Source organism: Channa argus, chromosome 1 (assembly GCF_033026475.1).
Source record: "Channa argus isolate prfri chromosome 1, Channa argus male v1.0, whole genome shotgun sequence".
In the NCBI taxonomy this organism is placed as follows: domain Eukaryota; kingdom Metazoa; phylum Chordata; class Actinopteri; order Anabantiformes; family Channidae; genus Channa; species Channa argus.
The window spans coordinates 27,254,660-27,272,657 of record NC_090197.1 but is presented as its reverse complement, the minus strand read 5'-3'; the positions used below and the strand labels follow the sequence as shown (position 1 = coordinate 27,272,657).

General features: G+C 39.3%; 1 protein-coding gene across 1 annotated transcript in view; it reads left to right on the top strand.

Moving 5' to 3' along the window:
• The window catches only part of thsd7aa (thrombospondin, type I, domain containing 7Aa), an 88,136-nt gene that overhangs the window by 39,749 nt on the left and 30,389 nt on the right, over nt 1–17,998 (top strand). Inside the window, exons 6-12 of the mRNA XM_067510694.1 lie at nt 428–631; nt 2,669–2,863; nt 4,887–5,127; nt 10,754–10,869; nt 11,979–12,111; nt 16,749–16,852; nt 17,471–17,665. Coding sequence (XP_067366795.1) covers nt 428–631; nt 2,669–2,863; nt 4,887–5,127; nt 10,754–10,869; nt 11,979–12,111; nt 16,749–16,852; nt 17,471–17,665 — 1,188 coding nt within the window. The remainder of the gene's footprint in view (nt 1–427; nt 632–2,668; nt 2,864–4,886; nt 5,128–10,753; nt 10,870–11,978; nt 12,112–16,748; nt 16,853–17,470; nt 17,666–17,998) is intronic.

Below are 17,998 nucleotides of genomic sequence, written 5' to 3'. Positions count from 1 at the left end.
ATCTGATGACAGATCAGACAAAACTGACCTTCCTGAAATACAGCACTGTTAAGATAAGATAAGATCCAACTTTATTGATCCCACAGTGGAATAAGATCACTTGTTATAAGCAGGAACAGTGTAAAGAGCAAAAATCATTTTTGTTAGCCACTGAAAACACTGGCAATTTATAATGTTGCTTCTTATTTAAAGACAAATGGTGCGCATGCCAAGCAAGACACTAGCCTGACTCAGAGGTTGTGAGTTGGACAGGAGGAACTTGGGATCAAACTGTGAATTGGTAGATGACCAATCACGGTTGGCCACAGCCACAGCCGTTTTTCTTAGCTGGCACTCTTCGGGACACTAAATGCTTACACTGGATGGCTTTGACTGTGAAATAATTACTGTTTATTCGCTTCATTAAGTTCCTTTTGTTTTCTGACAGGCTTCAAACTAAGAAAAAGGAAGCTCATCAATGATCCGATGGGCTGGACAGGGAACTGCCCCCACCTCGTGGAGGCAATACCATGTGAAGATCCCAGCTGCTATGATTGGCTGGTGGTTAAACTATCGGAATGTGTCCCTGATAATGAGAATGAGTGTGGACCAGGAACTCAGATCCCTCAAGTGCAATGTGTCAACAGTAATGGTGAGTAGAGACATGAAGCAGTGGTAATGGTAGAACAAAAATAAATACAGAAATAAAAAAGAAATTAAAAAGGAAGCATCCAAGATGAACCACAACCTGTGTAGCTAATTCGTGTCAGACACACCAAAAGGCTGAATGTATAACAAAGTGTACAAAGTATCAACATAATATTGACATTTTAAGTTACGTGGTATACTGCTTTATCTGTTTTAAGCAATTTCTCATTGTTTTAAAAGAACTGCAAATGATTTGGCAGACAAGATCACCAAGGGGTTTAAAACTCCAGACCTAGAGGGCTGAAGCCCTGTTTATTTTCCAACCACCAAATTGGCTACATGCTAATGACTAAAGACACACAGAGAAAGAGAGAATCCAAAGAAAATGAGTAAGAGGGAGGAATGGGGAAAGAATCCTGTTTCATTTATGAAATGGCCTCCTTTCAGACACAGCAGGAGTAACTCACAGCAGGAGATCACCCAAATGATCCACTCGTGCATGATCAAGGTGCACAGGAGGCACAACATGATATAGAATTTAAAATTAGGGAAACAGCACAAGGAGGAAAATAGAGAAGAGTAAATGGGAGGGGGCTCCCTACAAATGGTTCAGAGTGAACTGAATAGTATAGTTTTAAAGGTAGACAGGGTGTCTTCCTCCCAATATTTATTTTATTGGCTTTTCCCCCTCCAGTTGTATTACCGTGTAATGAAACATTAACATCGTTCTTCATCTGACTGTCTCACCTCAGCTGTGATCTAAACCCCAGCTGCTGTATTGCATAGGAATCTGCCCCGCCCTCCATTTCACAGAGAGGTAGACAGCGGAGAAACACCAAATTCAAATTGTACTCTTCAAGTGGAAAAAAAATGATGTGGGGTCAGCATTCCCACGCACTTGCACTGTCAAGTTGTCACTTTAAAATTGATGACCTTGATATAGTAATACATTATGGTTCAGAGTGATACAATATATTCAAGTATTGCTTTTCTTTTAAAACCTACAAACTGTGTGTGTGCGTGTGCACGCATACACTTGCTACTTAGTAAGGCCCAGATCAAAGTATTTTCCCTACAGACTGAGAACATTTTTTTGTTCAAAGGGCTCTTTCAGCGTTAAAACTTGTTTTTGGGATTTTTAGGCATTCATTTGGGAGGGTTAGGTTTAAAATAAGGGGCTAGTGTGTCACGGGTTGCATATTTCAATTTTAAGGACCCAATTAAGAAGACAGCAAGAGGGAGTTCAAACTAAAAGGGGGTTTTAATGTAAGGAGTAGGGAGAGACAACAACAGAATATCACTCCACTTGGAGGATAGGAAATTACACACCAACATAACAAAACAAACAAACTAGGTGAACGTTGAATTGATCCAAAATAATTAAATTAAAGAATAATAGCAAAACTAAGGAAACTAATGACTGCCAAAAACAGAAAGCCAATTAACATGGACAGACAAATGACCAAACCAAAAATAAGAAAATAGAAACAGGGTCAAACAAAAAACTGAAAAGATTAAACTGGGGACAACCAAAAAACAATCTTCACTTTGTCTAAAAACTGACAAAGATAAAGAAACACTAAAACACTGAAACAAAAGGCTAACAAAATAATAAAAAGAGAAAACAAATGAGAAACCAAACCAAACCTAGAAACAAACAGCTACAAATACAGGTAGCCGGCGGAACAGGGAAACAGTTCAAATGGGGAAAAGAACCAGGGGCTTGCTGTCCAGAGGGATACAACAAAACAACAAAGACGAATTGGCAAAGAACTGAGGGGAAAGCTGTGTTTAAAAGGACTGGGGAACAGGTAGTGGCACAGAGGGACACCAAAAAAAAGCCAAGGGCTGGAAGTAAATCTGGGGAAAACAGGGACAAACCAAACACAGGGAACAGGATCGTGACATATGGATTGCATTATGTCAGTAAGTGTCCTCTCAAAGAAGATATAGAATTTCAAGTATGTGTGTTCAGTATACTGACTTATTTTTTTTTAAGTGTTTTGCACTTTCTTAATTTCCAAAATTTGTCTGTGTCCAGGTGAATATGTGGAGAGGCAACTCTGCCGGGATGCCATCCTGCCTATGCCTGCCATTTGTGAAGTTCCTTGTCCAAAGGACTGTGCTTTAAGCCCCTGGAGTACCTGGTCTCTCTGCTCCCATACCTGCTCTGGAAAAAACACAGAGGGCAAACAGACACGATCTCGCTCTATCCTTGCTTATAATGCAGGAGAAGGTAAGAATTCCTTCCTAACTAAGTTAGGGTTCAGTGTCTTGCTCAAGGACATTTCAACATATGACTAGAGGAGCTGGGGATCAAACCAACAACCCCTGCTCAACCTCCTGAGCTACAGTTGCTCCACAGTTACTGAGGAGAGGAAAACCACTACAGAGAAAAGCAAACAACACAAGCTATGCCACAGCCATTGAAGATCAACGTACACAACAGAGCTTACTGTATTAAGTGATGTTGCGGAGTAATGCAAAAATGTAAAGAGTACCGTAGCGCATTACTTTTAAAAGGGAAAAATAGAGTAAGGCATTACTTTTCACAAAGTATCAAGTCCAATATATTGCATTTCTAAGCAATAACCACAAAACTGATGGCATTGTATCATGGTCTCACATACTGTATTGTAATGCGTTAATTTATTTTGTAAAAAATAACTTGCCATCTCAATTGTGACAAAAGGAGAGAAAAAACTCTTCCACACTAGTAGTAGTATTGGATATTCCTTAGTATTATATGTTTCCAATTCCAGAATGAGTATTTAAATGGTGTAATAATGAAGCAAGTGCCTCTGGGCTAAAACCCAACTGTCCAGATTGCCAGTCACTGTGAGAATGCCAGTCCCACCAAACCTTGTTAAAGGAAACAAATGTTAGGCTGCACAGATGGTAAGAGTCTAGCTTGGCAGTACATTAGAATAAAATGTTTTATGTCTTCGCCATAAATTTAACAGCTCTTGTCATTTGACTTCTGGACCATATTCGCATGACAAAACATCACAGCATCCACTCTGGGGTAAGGAGACATAATTGATTTCCATGTGAATGGATACTCCTACTCCATCATCTGTGCTGAGGTTCATGGTGATGACCATTCCAGAATCTGATGCAGGCTGCATCTTGCACCTTATTTATTAACTTTTGTAGCATTCAAAAGCCAGACATATGAAGTCAGGATATTGATGATCTGCTCACTATTCAGAATGGGTCAGAGCAGTGTAGAGCAGTTTGAGATGATTTAAATGCAAAGAAGATTGTTTAAATCTTTTTTTGCAGTTGCAATTTGATATCCACTGTCTTAAAGCTGATTTGGGTAATAATTAATAATTTTTCTTTTTAAAGAAACCAGTGCAGCATTCTAATAAAGTTTGAGTGTGAAAGTTCACAATCCAACATCTCCCAGTCCAGGTGCAATGATGTATTTAGTTTTTAACCAATCCTAGTTTAGCCATCATTCCTATTAAATGTGATAACAATGTACTCATGAACTTAACTGCTGAAGTTTTGAGTTTGAATCTACTCAGCGTACAGTGTATAATGTACAGAAAGCATATTTGCCTAAATGTATAGTAATGTAGTATTTCTTTAGGATGACATATTGAACTCATTTTTTCACAACTGAAATGGTTCTTTTTACAAAATAAACAAATATGTTACAATACAATATAATACAACATGATTAAATTCCATTAGTTTTGTGGTTGCTACTTAAAAAAGCAACATATTACACTTGATACTTGAAAAAGCAATGCCTTACCAAATATCCCCCTTCTGAAAGTAATGTGCAAAAACTACATGTACTCTTTACGTTACTTTTGCATAACACTGCTACATAACCTAAGATGCACTGTAATGTATGTTGATTTTTAAGGGCTGTGGCATGGCTTGTGTGCTTGCTTTTCTTTTTAGTAATTGCCTCAGGAGCTTATTCTGACCCCCTACAAAACACTTGATTATCTGCTATATAGGGGTGACTTTGACGCAGGAGGTAGAGCAGAGGTCTACCAACCCCACAGTCATTGGTTCAATCCCCAGCTCCTCTGGTCACATCAAAGTGTCCTTGGGCATAGCAGCTTCCACATCGGTGTGTGTGTGTGTGTGTGAATGGGTGAATGAGAAGCAGTTTAAAGCGCTTTCAGTATCTAGTGCTATAGAAATGCAGACTTTTATTAGTCTTAAATAATTTTTCTTTTTATTTGTAAACCAACTACAATATTAATATTGGTTTGTGCTGTTCCATATTTTTTAAGGTGGATTCCTATGTCCCAACACCAGTGCCCTTCAGGAAGTAAGGAGCTGCAACGAACATCCTTGCACTGTGTACCACTGGCAAACTGGCCCATGGGGGCAGTGCATAGAGGACTCCTCCACTGTGGTCAATAACATGTCTATGGGAAGAGCACATGGCGACAATACAGCCTGCTCAGTGGGGATGCAAACGCGCAAGATTATCTGTGTCCGAGTCAATGTGGGCCAGGTTCCTCCCAAAAAGTAAGAATTCCCATAATTTCTTAAACATAAACTTTAAGGAAGGTTTGTTATTTCAATTAAATTTTTATCATTTCAATCCAATTAGATTGAGTCATGTACTGCATATAATGTATTAGTGGTCCAGTTTTTTGAAAAGAGAGAAGTTTTCTCACGCGCCAGAGGCTCTAGAATTAAACTTCTGCTCATTTCAATCTTTTACAATATAGACTGACAGTAGGAAACCTTAAGCATCCCTCCAATTTGTATCATCAATTCAAACAAAAAGCAGCTGCTTTAGAAAAGATTTATTTCTTTCATAAAAAAGACAATAATTAGCCAATCATCACTGAAGTAAAATTTGAGCTTTTACTTTCAGACAGCACTAAAAGAAATACTAAAAATTATAGAAAAAAAAGAAACAGCATCACTGTTGTCAAATATCAATTTCAAAATTGATAGTGGGGCCATCACGCACCGTAAAATTACTAAAACTATCTCGTCTCTCTTTTAAATATATTTCAAATTTAATTTCAAATTTAATTCCATTACCAGCAAATATACTGAATCAAAATAATACAAGCTCAGCAATAAATGTGGGGGCTTTCTGTTTTTGAAATTTGTGTTTCGGTTATGAAAATTTGTTGCCCTCTTCTATAAATAACTATTACTTTGCGAGAAACCTCTCATCCCATTTTTCTGAAACATCCTGCTGAAGTTGTGGCTGGGCAACAGCAGGCTCTTCCCTTTCACATTGAGTGTCAGACCAATCACTCAGCGTTAAGAGAATTGCCCTGTTAAGGAAGAAGTATTCTGGCTGGTCTGGGTGAATGTGAGAGTCACACATCCTAAATTTTGCAGATTTTGTATAAATAGCTTCTGGAGAACAGAAATCAATCTATGCTGTTGGGAAAGATGGTGTAAGGGACTTTTTTTGGGTTGGACCCAATAAGGCACAAGCTCAGTTAAATAAAGTTTATTATAAAATAATATAGTAGAGATTTAGTAAGTCAAAGGATAAGTATCTGGAAGAAAGGGTACGGAAACAATGGGAGGAGTGTCCACTGTGGAAAATGTAGTCATCTGGATCTGTAACACAGAGGCAGGCCTGGTGGAACGTGGTGAATCCCTGACATGAAAAGAATTCCAAATTCCTCTTAGTGACTCCAAAATCCCTTTAGTGACACAATATCCAAAACACCCAAGAAACAAGTGCACTAGGCCAAGAATGGTCACTGGGCTTCTGGGCTCTAAAATTTCCTTTCATGACTTAAATTTGGCTCATAACATTGGCATACATGACAATCCTTTAGTGAATATTTACTTGGTATTACTGGAGAAGAATAGATAGAAATGATGAACTCAGTGAAGGCTGGAAAGTCATGGTGAGATTGGGAAAAATGTGAAGGGACCAGGAACAGGAAATTACTGCAAAATAAAAGTCAGAAGAAGAAAGTGAAGTTTGCGATCCTGACAGATGGATTTATAGAAATATAATCAGATCCTGGAACACTTAAGTTTAAATATATACTACTAAATATAAAATATATTTACAAAATGAATCCATCTCATGTGAGCTTATTTTAACTATAAAAATATAACAATTTATTCATATTCCTTTTTTGTAAAATATATCAGACAGGATGAAGTGTAATGTAATACTTCCTGATTATTAGGGTGGACTACAATGAGTTTCATCTCAACACATTGACATAATTAGAGGCGCTTCAGTAATAATGCTTTCCTGTGTCTAACTGACAGGTATCTTTTGTTTTTGGTTCTAGACTTTGTTTGCACATGGCACATTGTGCCATTTATCCTTTTGGTTATTCTGTTGATGGTGGTGCTTGGCAAAGGCATGGGCTAATGAGCTGCTCACCAACTGTTTTAAGCATCTGGGTTTGTTTCTCGCCTTAAGGCATCTGCTGGGGACATGAATAATCAATTTATTTATTCAGCAGAACGGGGCCATTATTCTAACACCAAAGCAGCAGTACATAGGCAAATCTCACCAGCCCCCATACTGTGTATGAAAATTAATCATTGTTTTTATTCATGCGATTACTATAAAGCCTACAGTTACAAGCTGAGCAGAGAGCCTGCTGCCTTGGGACACACTTTCACATCACAGCCTCAGCTGTGGCCAAAATAAGGAGGCTACCACTAGTAAATACTAAGTGTCATTAGAGTATTGCAATTCATTTTCTGAAAAAGATGTTTTTTGGTCACTTCTACTAAAAGTCTCTACTTGTTTATAGTGAAATTAGAATGCCGCCAGGCAAATAACCACTGATGAAAGGGAATGTAGGCTTTTCCCTACTGAATAAATGGTCAAAGCAAAATTGTTCAACACTGCTGAATAAAAAAAGGATAGGTAAAGATGAAAGGTATATGTTTGAAAGTAGAGGACCAGTGAAATGAACTCTTCCCAAGTAGTTTACTGCAAGATGGCAGATGGTAAGATGGAAATCTGAAGACTACAGACTCCAGGTCTGATCTTCTGGTCTTTTGTCTACCACAGCCATAATATAAAAACACATAGTGAGCAGCCAACATTTGATTAATCTTAGATATGTTTTTAGTTTTCTAAAAATATATTCCAATGATGAAAATTGAGCATAGCAACATTTCTAAACACCTCTAAACTCACTGAAGCAGAATTTTTTTTTATTTTTTAATTTATTTATTTTGTGAGTTAAGGGTCGCCACAGCGGATCATTGTCTGCTTTTTGATTTTGATTTAGACCGGCACTGATCAGCTGGGGATGGGAAAGGGCTGTTAGGGGTTCAGTGTCCTGCCCATAGACACTTCAACATATAGCCAGGGATGGGGATCAAACCACTGACCTTGGTCCGTGGACGACTGCCTTTACCAACTGAGCTACAGCTACCCCGCAAAGTCACTTAAGCCGAATAATGAATACATTTTCCAACTTGAAATCAAGGAGTGATTAGCACTGTCGCCTCAAACCTCGAAGACTGCAAATTTGGTGGCCTTTCTGTGTGGAGTTTGCATGTTCTTCATTATGTGGGTTTCCTCCGGGTACTCTGGCTTCCTTCCAAATGCTAAAGACATTTATGATAGCTTAAGTGGTGACACGCACATAGTATAACAGGCACATTTACTTTCTGTTTTTGGATTGTTTCTTCATTTTCAGGTAATTGGGGATTGTTAAATGCGACACTGCCCTTTTGTGGACATGCACATCTATTGTTCAAGTATAAAAGTAATGTGGGAAGTATCTGAGCATAGGTCTGTGTCATTGTTTACTTGTATCGACGTAATTCGTCCTTAAGAACTGGAAATCAATCAATAGAAATGTAAGCTTATTTAGAATTTAGCAATACATTATCTTGCTGACAAACAGCAAGATAATGCCCCAACATAATGTCTGAAGCATCCACATTTACCATATACTGTATGGAGGCGTCTAGCAGGGTGAATAAATGTAGTGTGATTGAAGTGAATAGATTTTTGAGACAGGTGAAATCCTGCAGACCTATAGAAAGATACTTGTCAGTCAGACCGTCATATTGACAATGTGGATACATAGGACTGCTGTGAATCTTAAAGATTTCCTTCAAGGTCAGGTACTCTGTTGGTACCACAGAGATACTCCTTCACCTCCTTCTGAGAAAGAGGTGTTGAAGTGGATCACCTAAAACAAAACAATGGACAATAAGTGGTCCACCCTAATATATTACGGTTGATTCAGTCACTATGCGGATTGTATGTCTTTAACACTGTGTTGCCAACAATTAAAGGTAACTGACTAGAAAAGTGATTTTCCCTGAAGTGATTTTTGTAGAGCTACTAGATAGAGACTTGGCTTTCTGGCCATTTCACCATTAATAAAATAAAACCAACATAAGATTGGGAAGCAGAAAAGAGCTGTACCTGTAATCTGCTGTTCCCCACAGTCACACACTGCCGATATGGAGAGATATTAGATATGACACCCAAGCCCTTTGAGTGCGGAACGAGAAAGGCTGAAGTTGAAAACGTAGAGAGCATAGAATTACTAATGCACTCCGCAGAATCAGAAATGATTCAATCTACAAGAGGAGGATGAAGTTAACTACCTAAGCTGCTGATAGATCTGTTGTATTCCAATAGGTAATTTGTCAATTCTGGATCTGTGTCTAGATATTACCTCCTCTGCTGTCCAATTTTGAATGCCCATGGGATCCGTGGTGGCCAGATTGTTCTGTAAGCATTTTATAAACTACTTAGTGGTGTACAGAATGATGAGCGGAAACCACAAGTAATTTCAAGAATTTATCAAAGTTATAATGAAAGTGAAATGGAGATGGGACAAGGAGCAGAGCAGCCAAACAGTGATGGGTAAGGAAGATGATTTTCTCCACCGGTGGGTGTTATTCACATGGGCTCCTAGGGAACAAAGACAGCAGGGCAAGTATGGAGATCGGAAGGAGACAATCTTTCACTTAATTTACAGAGGTCAAAAGCATGGTATATACAGAAGTATACATGACTTTGTGGGATACAAGGCGATTTATGGTAACATGGGAATCTCAATTAGGTACTGGCAACATGGCTGAACCAATCTGCCGCCAGCGCCTCTGTAGAGATACACACATTCATGAGAGAGAAAGCAAGGCGTAAGAAGAATGCTCAAGCATGAAACAGGATAATGCAGGGTTACAATACTCTTCTTAAATTTTGATACAAACATTCATACCCTCAGTCCAAATTCCACTAATCTAATCCTCAGTTTGAATCCACAGTTCAAATCCTCTTGATAAATAAAAATTCATAAAAAGTTTACATACATGATATCCAAAATCCCATTTATAAATCAAATTCACAATGTCCAGATTTGTAGTGTAATGTGTCCAAAATTCAAGAAAACTATTTAAAACTAAATTATCAGATCATCAATTCTCTTTTTAAAACCTTAGTCGACGCTTCAATTGAGTTAAAATGTTAAACAGATAAGTTTAACTTACAAATCATACTTGGGCTGGCTGAGGCAGAGAGTCAAAGCTGGCTGGAAAGAAGTAGAACAAGGAAGGATTTACATCAAGTTATATTTATTGGGAAAGTGGAAGACTCCTGCGGCTACCAAGAGTGGAATAAACCAAAAACAGCGGTAAAAGATGATCGGAGGCAAGATGGGAAATTGCCGCCAACCTTAAAGTAAGAACCAAACAGCCAGACTGAGGCAAAAATTTTACCGTGGAGTCTCCAAACTGTTGAGGAGCTGAAATCCTATATCAATCCAGAATGGCAGAATAATTTGCTTTTCCAAAATTAAAATGGTCTCTTTTCTTCCCAAAAAGTGTATCTTGTGGTATTTAAAATAGAAAAATGCTAATGATTTGTAAACAACTGTATTTGTTTTCTCGTGATAACGAAGATAATTTTTCTCTTCCTCACAGTGTCTTAAACATAAAACAGAAAATATCAACAACATAGATGAAGGTAAAGAGAGAAATCATGGATATTAAGTGAGAAGCTTCTGTTCAAACCAAACAGGAAGGATAATACAACGCAATTAAAGCATGTAGTGTAAATGTACCACAAGTGAACTCTAGATTCTTTTGGCTTTGATCTAACACACTTAGATCAGATTTTAAAGAGTAGTCTGTATGTATGTGTGTGACCTTGTCACTGCTGTAATTACAGATGCCCAGAGAGTCTTCGCCCAGAGACAGTCAGGCCCTGCTTGCTGCCATGCAAGAGAGACTGTATCATCACTCCATACAGCAACTGGAGCCCTTGCCATTCAACATGTCGAGGAGGTAGCGTACTACACATAGTGGCTTACAGTGTGTTACACAAGCCACATGCAACAGTGTCAAGAGAGCACATTCACAAAAGCTTGTCTATAAGTGCATGTTAATTGATTAGGGATTAATTGTACTCAATATTTTGGCAAAGACAGACACAAAATTAAACCTTCAAGCAATCTATAATACTAAAATTCCGTTGTGAGTTGGGATATGTTTGATAAATATTATGTAAAAAGTTTCAGACGATATTTAGTTACCCAGTTTCTTATAACTTTATTAGCAGAGATGTTGAGCATTGTGGGACGAGAGAGTGAAACAACCCATTTATTCTTTCTTGTGCTCAAAAAGCTCAGCCTCACTTTTAAACATTTGTAGAATTCATTCCCCATATTATCTTGTCTTCTGTAATCTTGTGCCAAAAGTATTTACTCTATTAATGTTCCTTTTTGTGAAGTAGCTCTGATAGGACAGTGGACTATCAGTTAACATTGTTGGATGTTCCAATTCGCGCTCACAATCACAGACACTCACACACCAATGGGGGAGCTGTTATGCAGCACACTCAATAGGAGCAACTAAGTTGGGGTTCAATGTCTTACTCAAGGACACTTCGACATGTGACCGGAGGCGCTGGGGATCAAACCAAAAACTGGAGGATTGGTGGACGGCCGTTCTACCTCCTGCGCCCCAGTTGTACTGCAGTGTCATATGACACTCATGAAATAGACTTAGACTTCCTGTAAAGTCAATAACCTCTACCACCCAATGAGGTTTATGAGATTACACAGAGTGGATGATGGAGATGATTCAATATTCAGTGTACCACTTAACTGTTAAGCATCGCCTTGAAGTGGTCACTTTCAGCAGAGAGTTCACAGATAGATGCATCGCAGGATATGAAGACCATTTGGGTTTTGTGAAATAGCAGACCCAAGAGTGAAATTTCTTTTTCAATTGTTATATTTAGGACTAAAAAAAAAAAAAAACATTTAAGACTAGCTGACATGGCAAAGCTTAATGTTACCAGCAGCTCTAGTTTGATGTATAGGGGCCTTAAACCAGCTTAAACTAACACTAGGTACTAAAACTAATGTGTAACACATTGTGGCTTGTGTTAGGAGAAAACACTAAGAAGAAACAGTACAGGAACCGTATTGTTATCCAGTTACCAGCCAATGGGGGACAGGACTGTCCTGAAGTGCTGACCCAGGAGAGAGAGTGCGATTCTCCACCTATCTGCCAAGGATACAGGTAAATACATTTTATTGTAAGAACCTTGCATTGAAGTTAATTACTATGCCTATTTGGCAAAAGTAGGTACCAAAAAGTATGCAAAGTTACCATCAGTAGAAGTAGAATGCCAGTATTATTTTACCCAAATCCTTCTCTGAGGGATTTAAAACCCTCTAGCAATCTTGTGACACTTCCATCAGGTGCAGTATTATTAGGAAATAAAAGTACAAAATGAGTCCCCAAACATCACACAAACACCCACCCTCTCAGCAAGGACCACATCTAGGGCCATCCTGTCCTGCCAGGCCCACAGTCTGTTGTGGTTTTCCTCCGCAGAGCCACCAGATGTCCATCATACCTTGCGTCTGACTCTTCAGGTAAATAGGATTAGGAGGGTAACAACCATTCTGTGGGTACCAGGAGAATTTAAAGCCCTGTAAAGTGGATTTCATAATGCCCCTTCCTAATTCCCAGGTCAGGTAACAGGTCGGGAAGTGTTCTTGAGGCTTACCATTTCTCTGCTTTCTGCTGAAACACTCAAACTCACAGGTGGAGCAGATGTTGTAAGGGGACGGGGTCATTGCCAATCAATGAACTGACCCTGTGCCATCCGGCTCCAGGTCCACATACGATCACTAAACCAAAAAGCAAATCAGAGCTGACTCTCAGGATGAACAGGCACACTGAAAAATGCATTTGCTAGGTCCACAATTGAGAACCATTGAGCATCCAGTGGAACTTGTGAAAGAAGAGTGTAAGGGTTTGGCACATTGTTAGCTCTAGGCTGAACAGCAGCATTTACCGCTGCGGATCCTGAACAAAGCGTCACTCAGTAGGCTGGCTTTTGTCTCTTGTCTTTTTGACAGGAAAAATTAGAGTGCGGCATGGACGAGATTTGCAGGGAACAATTACACCTGCATCTCAAAGAGACTCTGTGTGAGGTTTTAACGGGTTAATACGTTTTTTAGGACTGTAGGTCGATTTTGACGTTATCAAAACTGCTTCACAATTTTTTAATAAACTTACATCATATTTGTGTTTTGCTCACAAAGATTCAGGCATACTCCTTAATGCTGGTATGGTCACATAGCAGCTCCCCCATTGCTGTGTGAGTGTGTGCGTGATTGTTAGTGTGAATGGGTGAATAAAAAGCAGTCTAAAGTGCTTTGAGTGCCAATAGGTAGAAAAGCGCTTTATAAGTGCAGGCCATTTACCATTTACATCATAGAGACAATTTTGTTCCTCATTCAGAGAGACAGACAGTGCACATCTGTGATCAGACCAATATAAAAACACTGTAGTTAATTTGTCAAACCTCACTAAATCCCATCTTTGTTCATAAGCAACATCAGGGCCACGTGAAACATACACTGTAAATCACCTTCTGACATTATATCTGTGCACATCGAAGACACCAAAGCACATGCACGTGAGGGTAACTCTACAGACAAAACAGAATGCTGCAGCTTCCATTCATACACATGTAACAAAGAATCAGGACTATACTTCACCATGGTGTGTGTTTCCAAATTCAGAGTTCAAAGTTTAATCATTAAATCATGTCCTAACAGATTGACGGGGCACAATTTATACAACATGAATGCATGTTTAAAAGGTTGATCTTGAGAATTAATACAAGACAGTGCCTGGGTTAAATACTCTTTTTGCAATTCTCCAGAAACACTGTACACAAATTTGCCAATCATTTAAAGTGATGTTGCAAGTTCAATTGCTTTTAATATTGACCTAGTTGCTCCACTGTCTACCAAAAATGTCACCTCTTGACCATTCACTTTCAATGTGTATTCAGGAAATTTGTTTGTCACCTTGACTATACTGAGTATATGTTTCCACAGGTGGTTTAAACTTAGCTTCCAGAAACACATTGTTCGATCAAATCCACATTTATTACAGCATGTTCGAGCATTATTGCATCTGTCAGGCAAATTTTCAGTATGTGTCTGAGCAAGCATTTCTTCATTGCAGTTAGTAGGCAGATCAGTGTATATGTGCGTAAGCATGTCTTCATTGCAATGTGTGTCAGTGTGTGGATCACCTCCCTCCATTTGATCAGTAATCAGCAATCGTTCCTGGGGCACTGGCCCTTCCTCCTCCCATCAGTTTGCCACTGGCGATGGCTATTCAGGATAATTCTCAGGTCTATGTCCTCTCCGGTAGCAATAAGGACACCTCCTATCTTTAGATGGACAGTCTTTGCTCCAATGTCCATCTTTGCCTACAGAGCCTCACCCTCTTCGATGCATAGGTTGTCCTTTTTGTCCACATTTCCCCTCTGATACTGTGTTTAACATTGTAATGGTTGCCAGGTGCAGTACTTGTTGCTCCCTATCCTCCTTGCCTTTCTTATTCTTGTGATATTGAGTCTGAGTATGTATGGCATGTCTACGGAGGTCCTCCAGTCTTGCACCTTCATCTACACCTATGCAGGTCTTGCGCACTCCTGCAGCAGTGTCAGGCAAAAGTCCTCTCATGAAGTGACTTGTGAGGTGTGTTTCCCACGGTCCAGGTGAATTACCCAAGTCCGTTGGCTGTTCAATACCACAGTGAGTATCAAACACATTAGTCAGGCAGTGTAGATAATCAACAACAGTCTCATCTTCAAGTTGTTCGGAAGCCATTATTTTTGTCATATCAATTTTCACTGAGAACTTGAGTTTAAATTCTTCAGCCAGATTGTTGACCGCTTCTCTGTATATAGCATTGCCTGGGTGCTCCCAGTCTGAATTTTTGCATTTGCAGTGGGCCTGTGGCTTCGCCATGACTTTCTGCAGATCAGATGGTTTTGCCTTTGTTGTCAAAAGTTTTCTTAGTTCTGCTCCAGTGGATCTGAAATCTCTGCAAAACATATACAATTCATGGTGGTGTTATGCGTTTGGGTTTAACAGATTTGCCTACTAAAGCATTATCTGTTCTATGCGTTTTAGTTGTCATAAGCTTTTGCATTCTTTTCCTTCCCCTATTCTCTACTTCAGTTTTCCACATGATCAAATATTCTTTATGTAATTCACACATTTGCATGTCTTTCTGTGACACTCTTTTTAGTTTTTAGTTTATTTTCTAGACTCAACAGCTTATCTTCTAATTGTGTTAGCTGAGTTTTACTAAAGGAACCTCCTTGAGGAAAGCCAAAGTGCTTAATTTTCAAACATTTAAGACTTTTGTCACCATACTTGGTCTTCATAATCTCAACAATCAGACCCTGCGGGGTCCAAGGCCCCTTACCTTCCTGGTTTCCCATAGAAATCCGTGGATGGCCTTCAACGCACACATCTCTACGAGGGTGAGAGTATCTTTTATATGCTCCCGTTGCACTAGCTTTGTGACTATGACTTAAAGTCCCTTATCACTGAGACCTATTGGCCCCTTCGTCCAACTCGGTTATTGACACTTGTCCTCCCCAATCAACTAGGAGTCCTAGCCTATTTTGGTTAACTATCAATGTCACTTATCCTCCCCAATTGACTAGGAGTTGCCCGATTCGATCAGATTAAGTCGACCAAGAATGGCAACCTGAACTACAAAAAAATTAATTTAGAAACTTCTTTACGACTCCCCCAGTATATGTATTGACAAGTGTTACTTTTGAGTTCATAGATCTTGCGGTGGCAAGCAGGGGCCAGTACTCCATCTCTACGCCCAGTCTTTTAGCGGTGGTTGAGGCTGGTTTTTGTTTCTCTTCCAGGGTGCACACTGACAACTGTCCACTGGCTCCCCTGGCGGCCATGCACAGATCCTGCCCGACAACGCCAAATAGTCATGGCTAAAATTATTTTATAACCTTCTATTACTGGGCAGAACATTGTCCACCCTCAGGCCACTGCCCCCAGCCCTTTTCTCCTTTTATGGAAACCTTTTCCCTTTTCAGCACTTTGATAAGCATGGAGTGACTCTGGATCACTACAGTGTGGGATGGTCTGTTGTTAGACAATAACTGACCTTGGAGCAGTTCTGCACTTCAAGACAAAACATGTATATGAGACAAAGTCTGAAAAACATACAATCTTTTAAACATCCTTCAAAAGTACACTGAGTACAAGTTGCTATTACAAATAGGTAAAATGCTATGGGAAAAATTTAATCATCATTTAATAATACTTGATTTTCCATCACATCCCTTCTCTTTGTAAGCTTCTGATATACACACAGATGTCCATTTCTTTGTCCAACGTATTTTAGAACAATGTCTCACCCTATCAAAGAAATTGCTGTTCAGCAGCAGCTGGACTTCACTAACCATTTAAATGGCTTCTTTTATGCTATAACCTGTCCCTCAATCAAAGTCAGAGAAATTACCTTCCACATGTCAATTTTCATGCAGGTGTTTAGAGAAATTACCATTTATATAAATGTATATAGAGTATAAGAGTTGTTTCTTAGCAGTATTTACTTTAGCAGCTAGGCTTAAGACAGTGAATGAGTGGTTACCTAGTAACGGTAGAGAGGGCAAAGCATCCTCCTTAATTTTTGTTTTTATTGTGTAGGCTTTACCAAAGACGGACTTTCTTTAATTGAGCCCAATAAAACATTTTTCCTTGCAAGCAAACTTTTCCTATTTGTTTTGTCAGGAATTAAAACCCTCAGTAACGCTTCCCTTCTGTGCTGGTAACCTCAGATTTTTTTATCCACTCCTGTAGATGGAAAACACACAAGTGGCGCCGATGTCAGATAGTTTCTTTAGCAGTTCATCAGGACAGTCCTGGAGCTCAGGAGACTTGTGGACCAGGGCTGCAGGTTCGAGGTGAGAACAAACCCCAGACACACACACCAATAAAGATATATAGAGAAAACCGTCCAAATCCCCCTTGAGTAAGCCCTAGGCAACAATGAAGAGGAAAAACTCAGAACCAGGCTCAGCGTGGGCGGCCATCTGCCTTGACCAGTTGAAGTGAGTGGAGGGAGAAATTTTTTCCACTGGCATCCGGTGTAAAACTTGTGCCAAATCAGCATGCGGACAATGATCCGCTGTGGCGACCCTGCACTGGATAAGCCGAAAGGATAAAAAAAAATATATATATATATATATATATATATATATATATATATATATATATATATATATATATATATATATATATATATATATCTCCACCGTAGAAAAAACGAAACACATGTTCCGCTGTGGTGACCCCTGAAGGGACAAGCCGAAAGCCATTGATTGAATGGAGACATGAATAAAGTCCCCTCAGATTATATTGAGGGCACCTGGGTGTTTAGTCTGTAGACTAGCTATTATAGATAGTGATTGCTAATTACTCTAGTGTACTAGTGTGGAGTATGCTGCACATTAATCTCCTGTGGAAACATAAATAACTGTCATGTTCATGTTATCATTTATACAAATTTCTTCACCCTCTAGCTGTTTCGTGTCGAAATCAGGATGGTGGGCAGGCAGAAGTGGAATCTTGTTTTAAGTTTGCTGGCTCCATGCCGCCTCTCACCCAGCCCTGCCAGCTTCCCTGCCAGGAAGACTGTCAACTCAGCAGCTGGTCCAAGTTCTCCTCTTGCACAGCCAACTGTGTGGGTGTCAGGACACGCAAGAGGATGCTAGTGGGTGAGTAACGAGACTTGAACTTCAAGTTGACTTCCAAAAATATTTCAGCATTTGCAGTAAATTCAATGTATTTGAAAAAAAACTTTACTATCCATACTATCTTCTATTCTTTACTATCTTTACTATACCATCTCAGTTTGAAAAACTTATTTTCAATGTAATTTTTTTCTGCGTATATACAGTCTGTAAATATCTCTGTTGTTTCCATATTTAACTTCCTGCTCAAATCAAGCAGTCTTTTTCTACAGGCAATGAGTAACTGGAACACTTCAATCATTGAGTATGTTTACATGGACTTAAGTAACCAGGTTACAGTCGGGTTTCTTGGGAAAG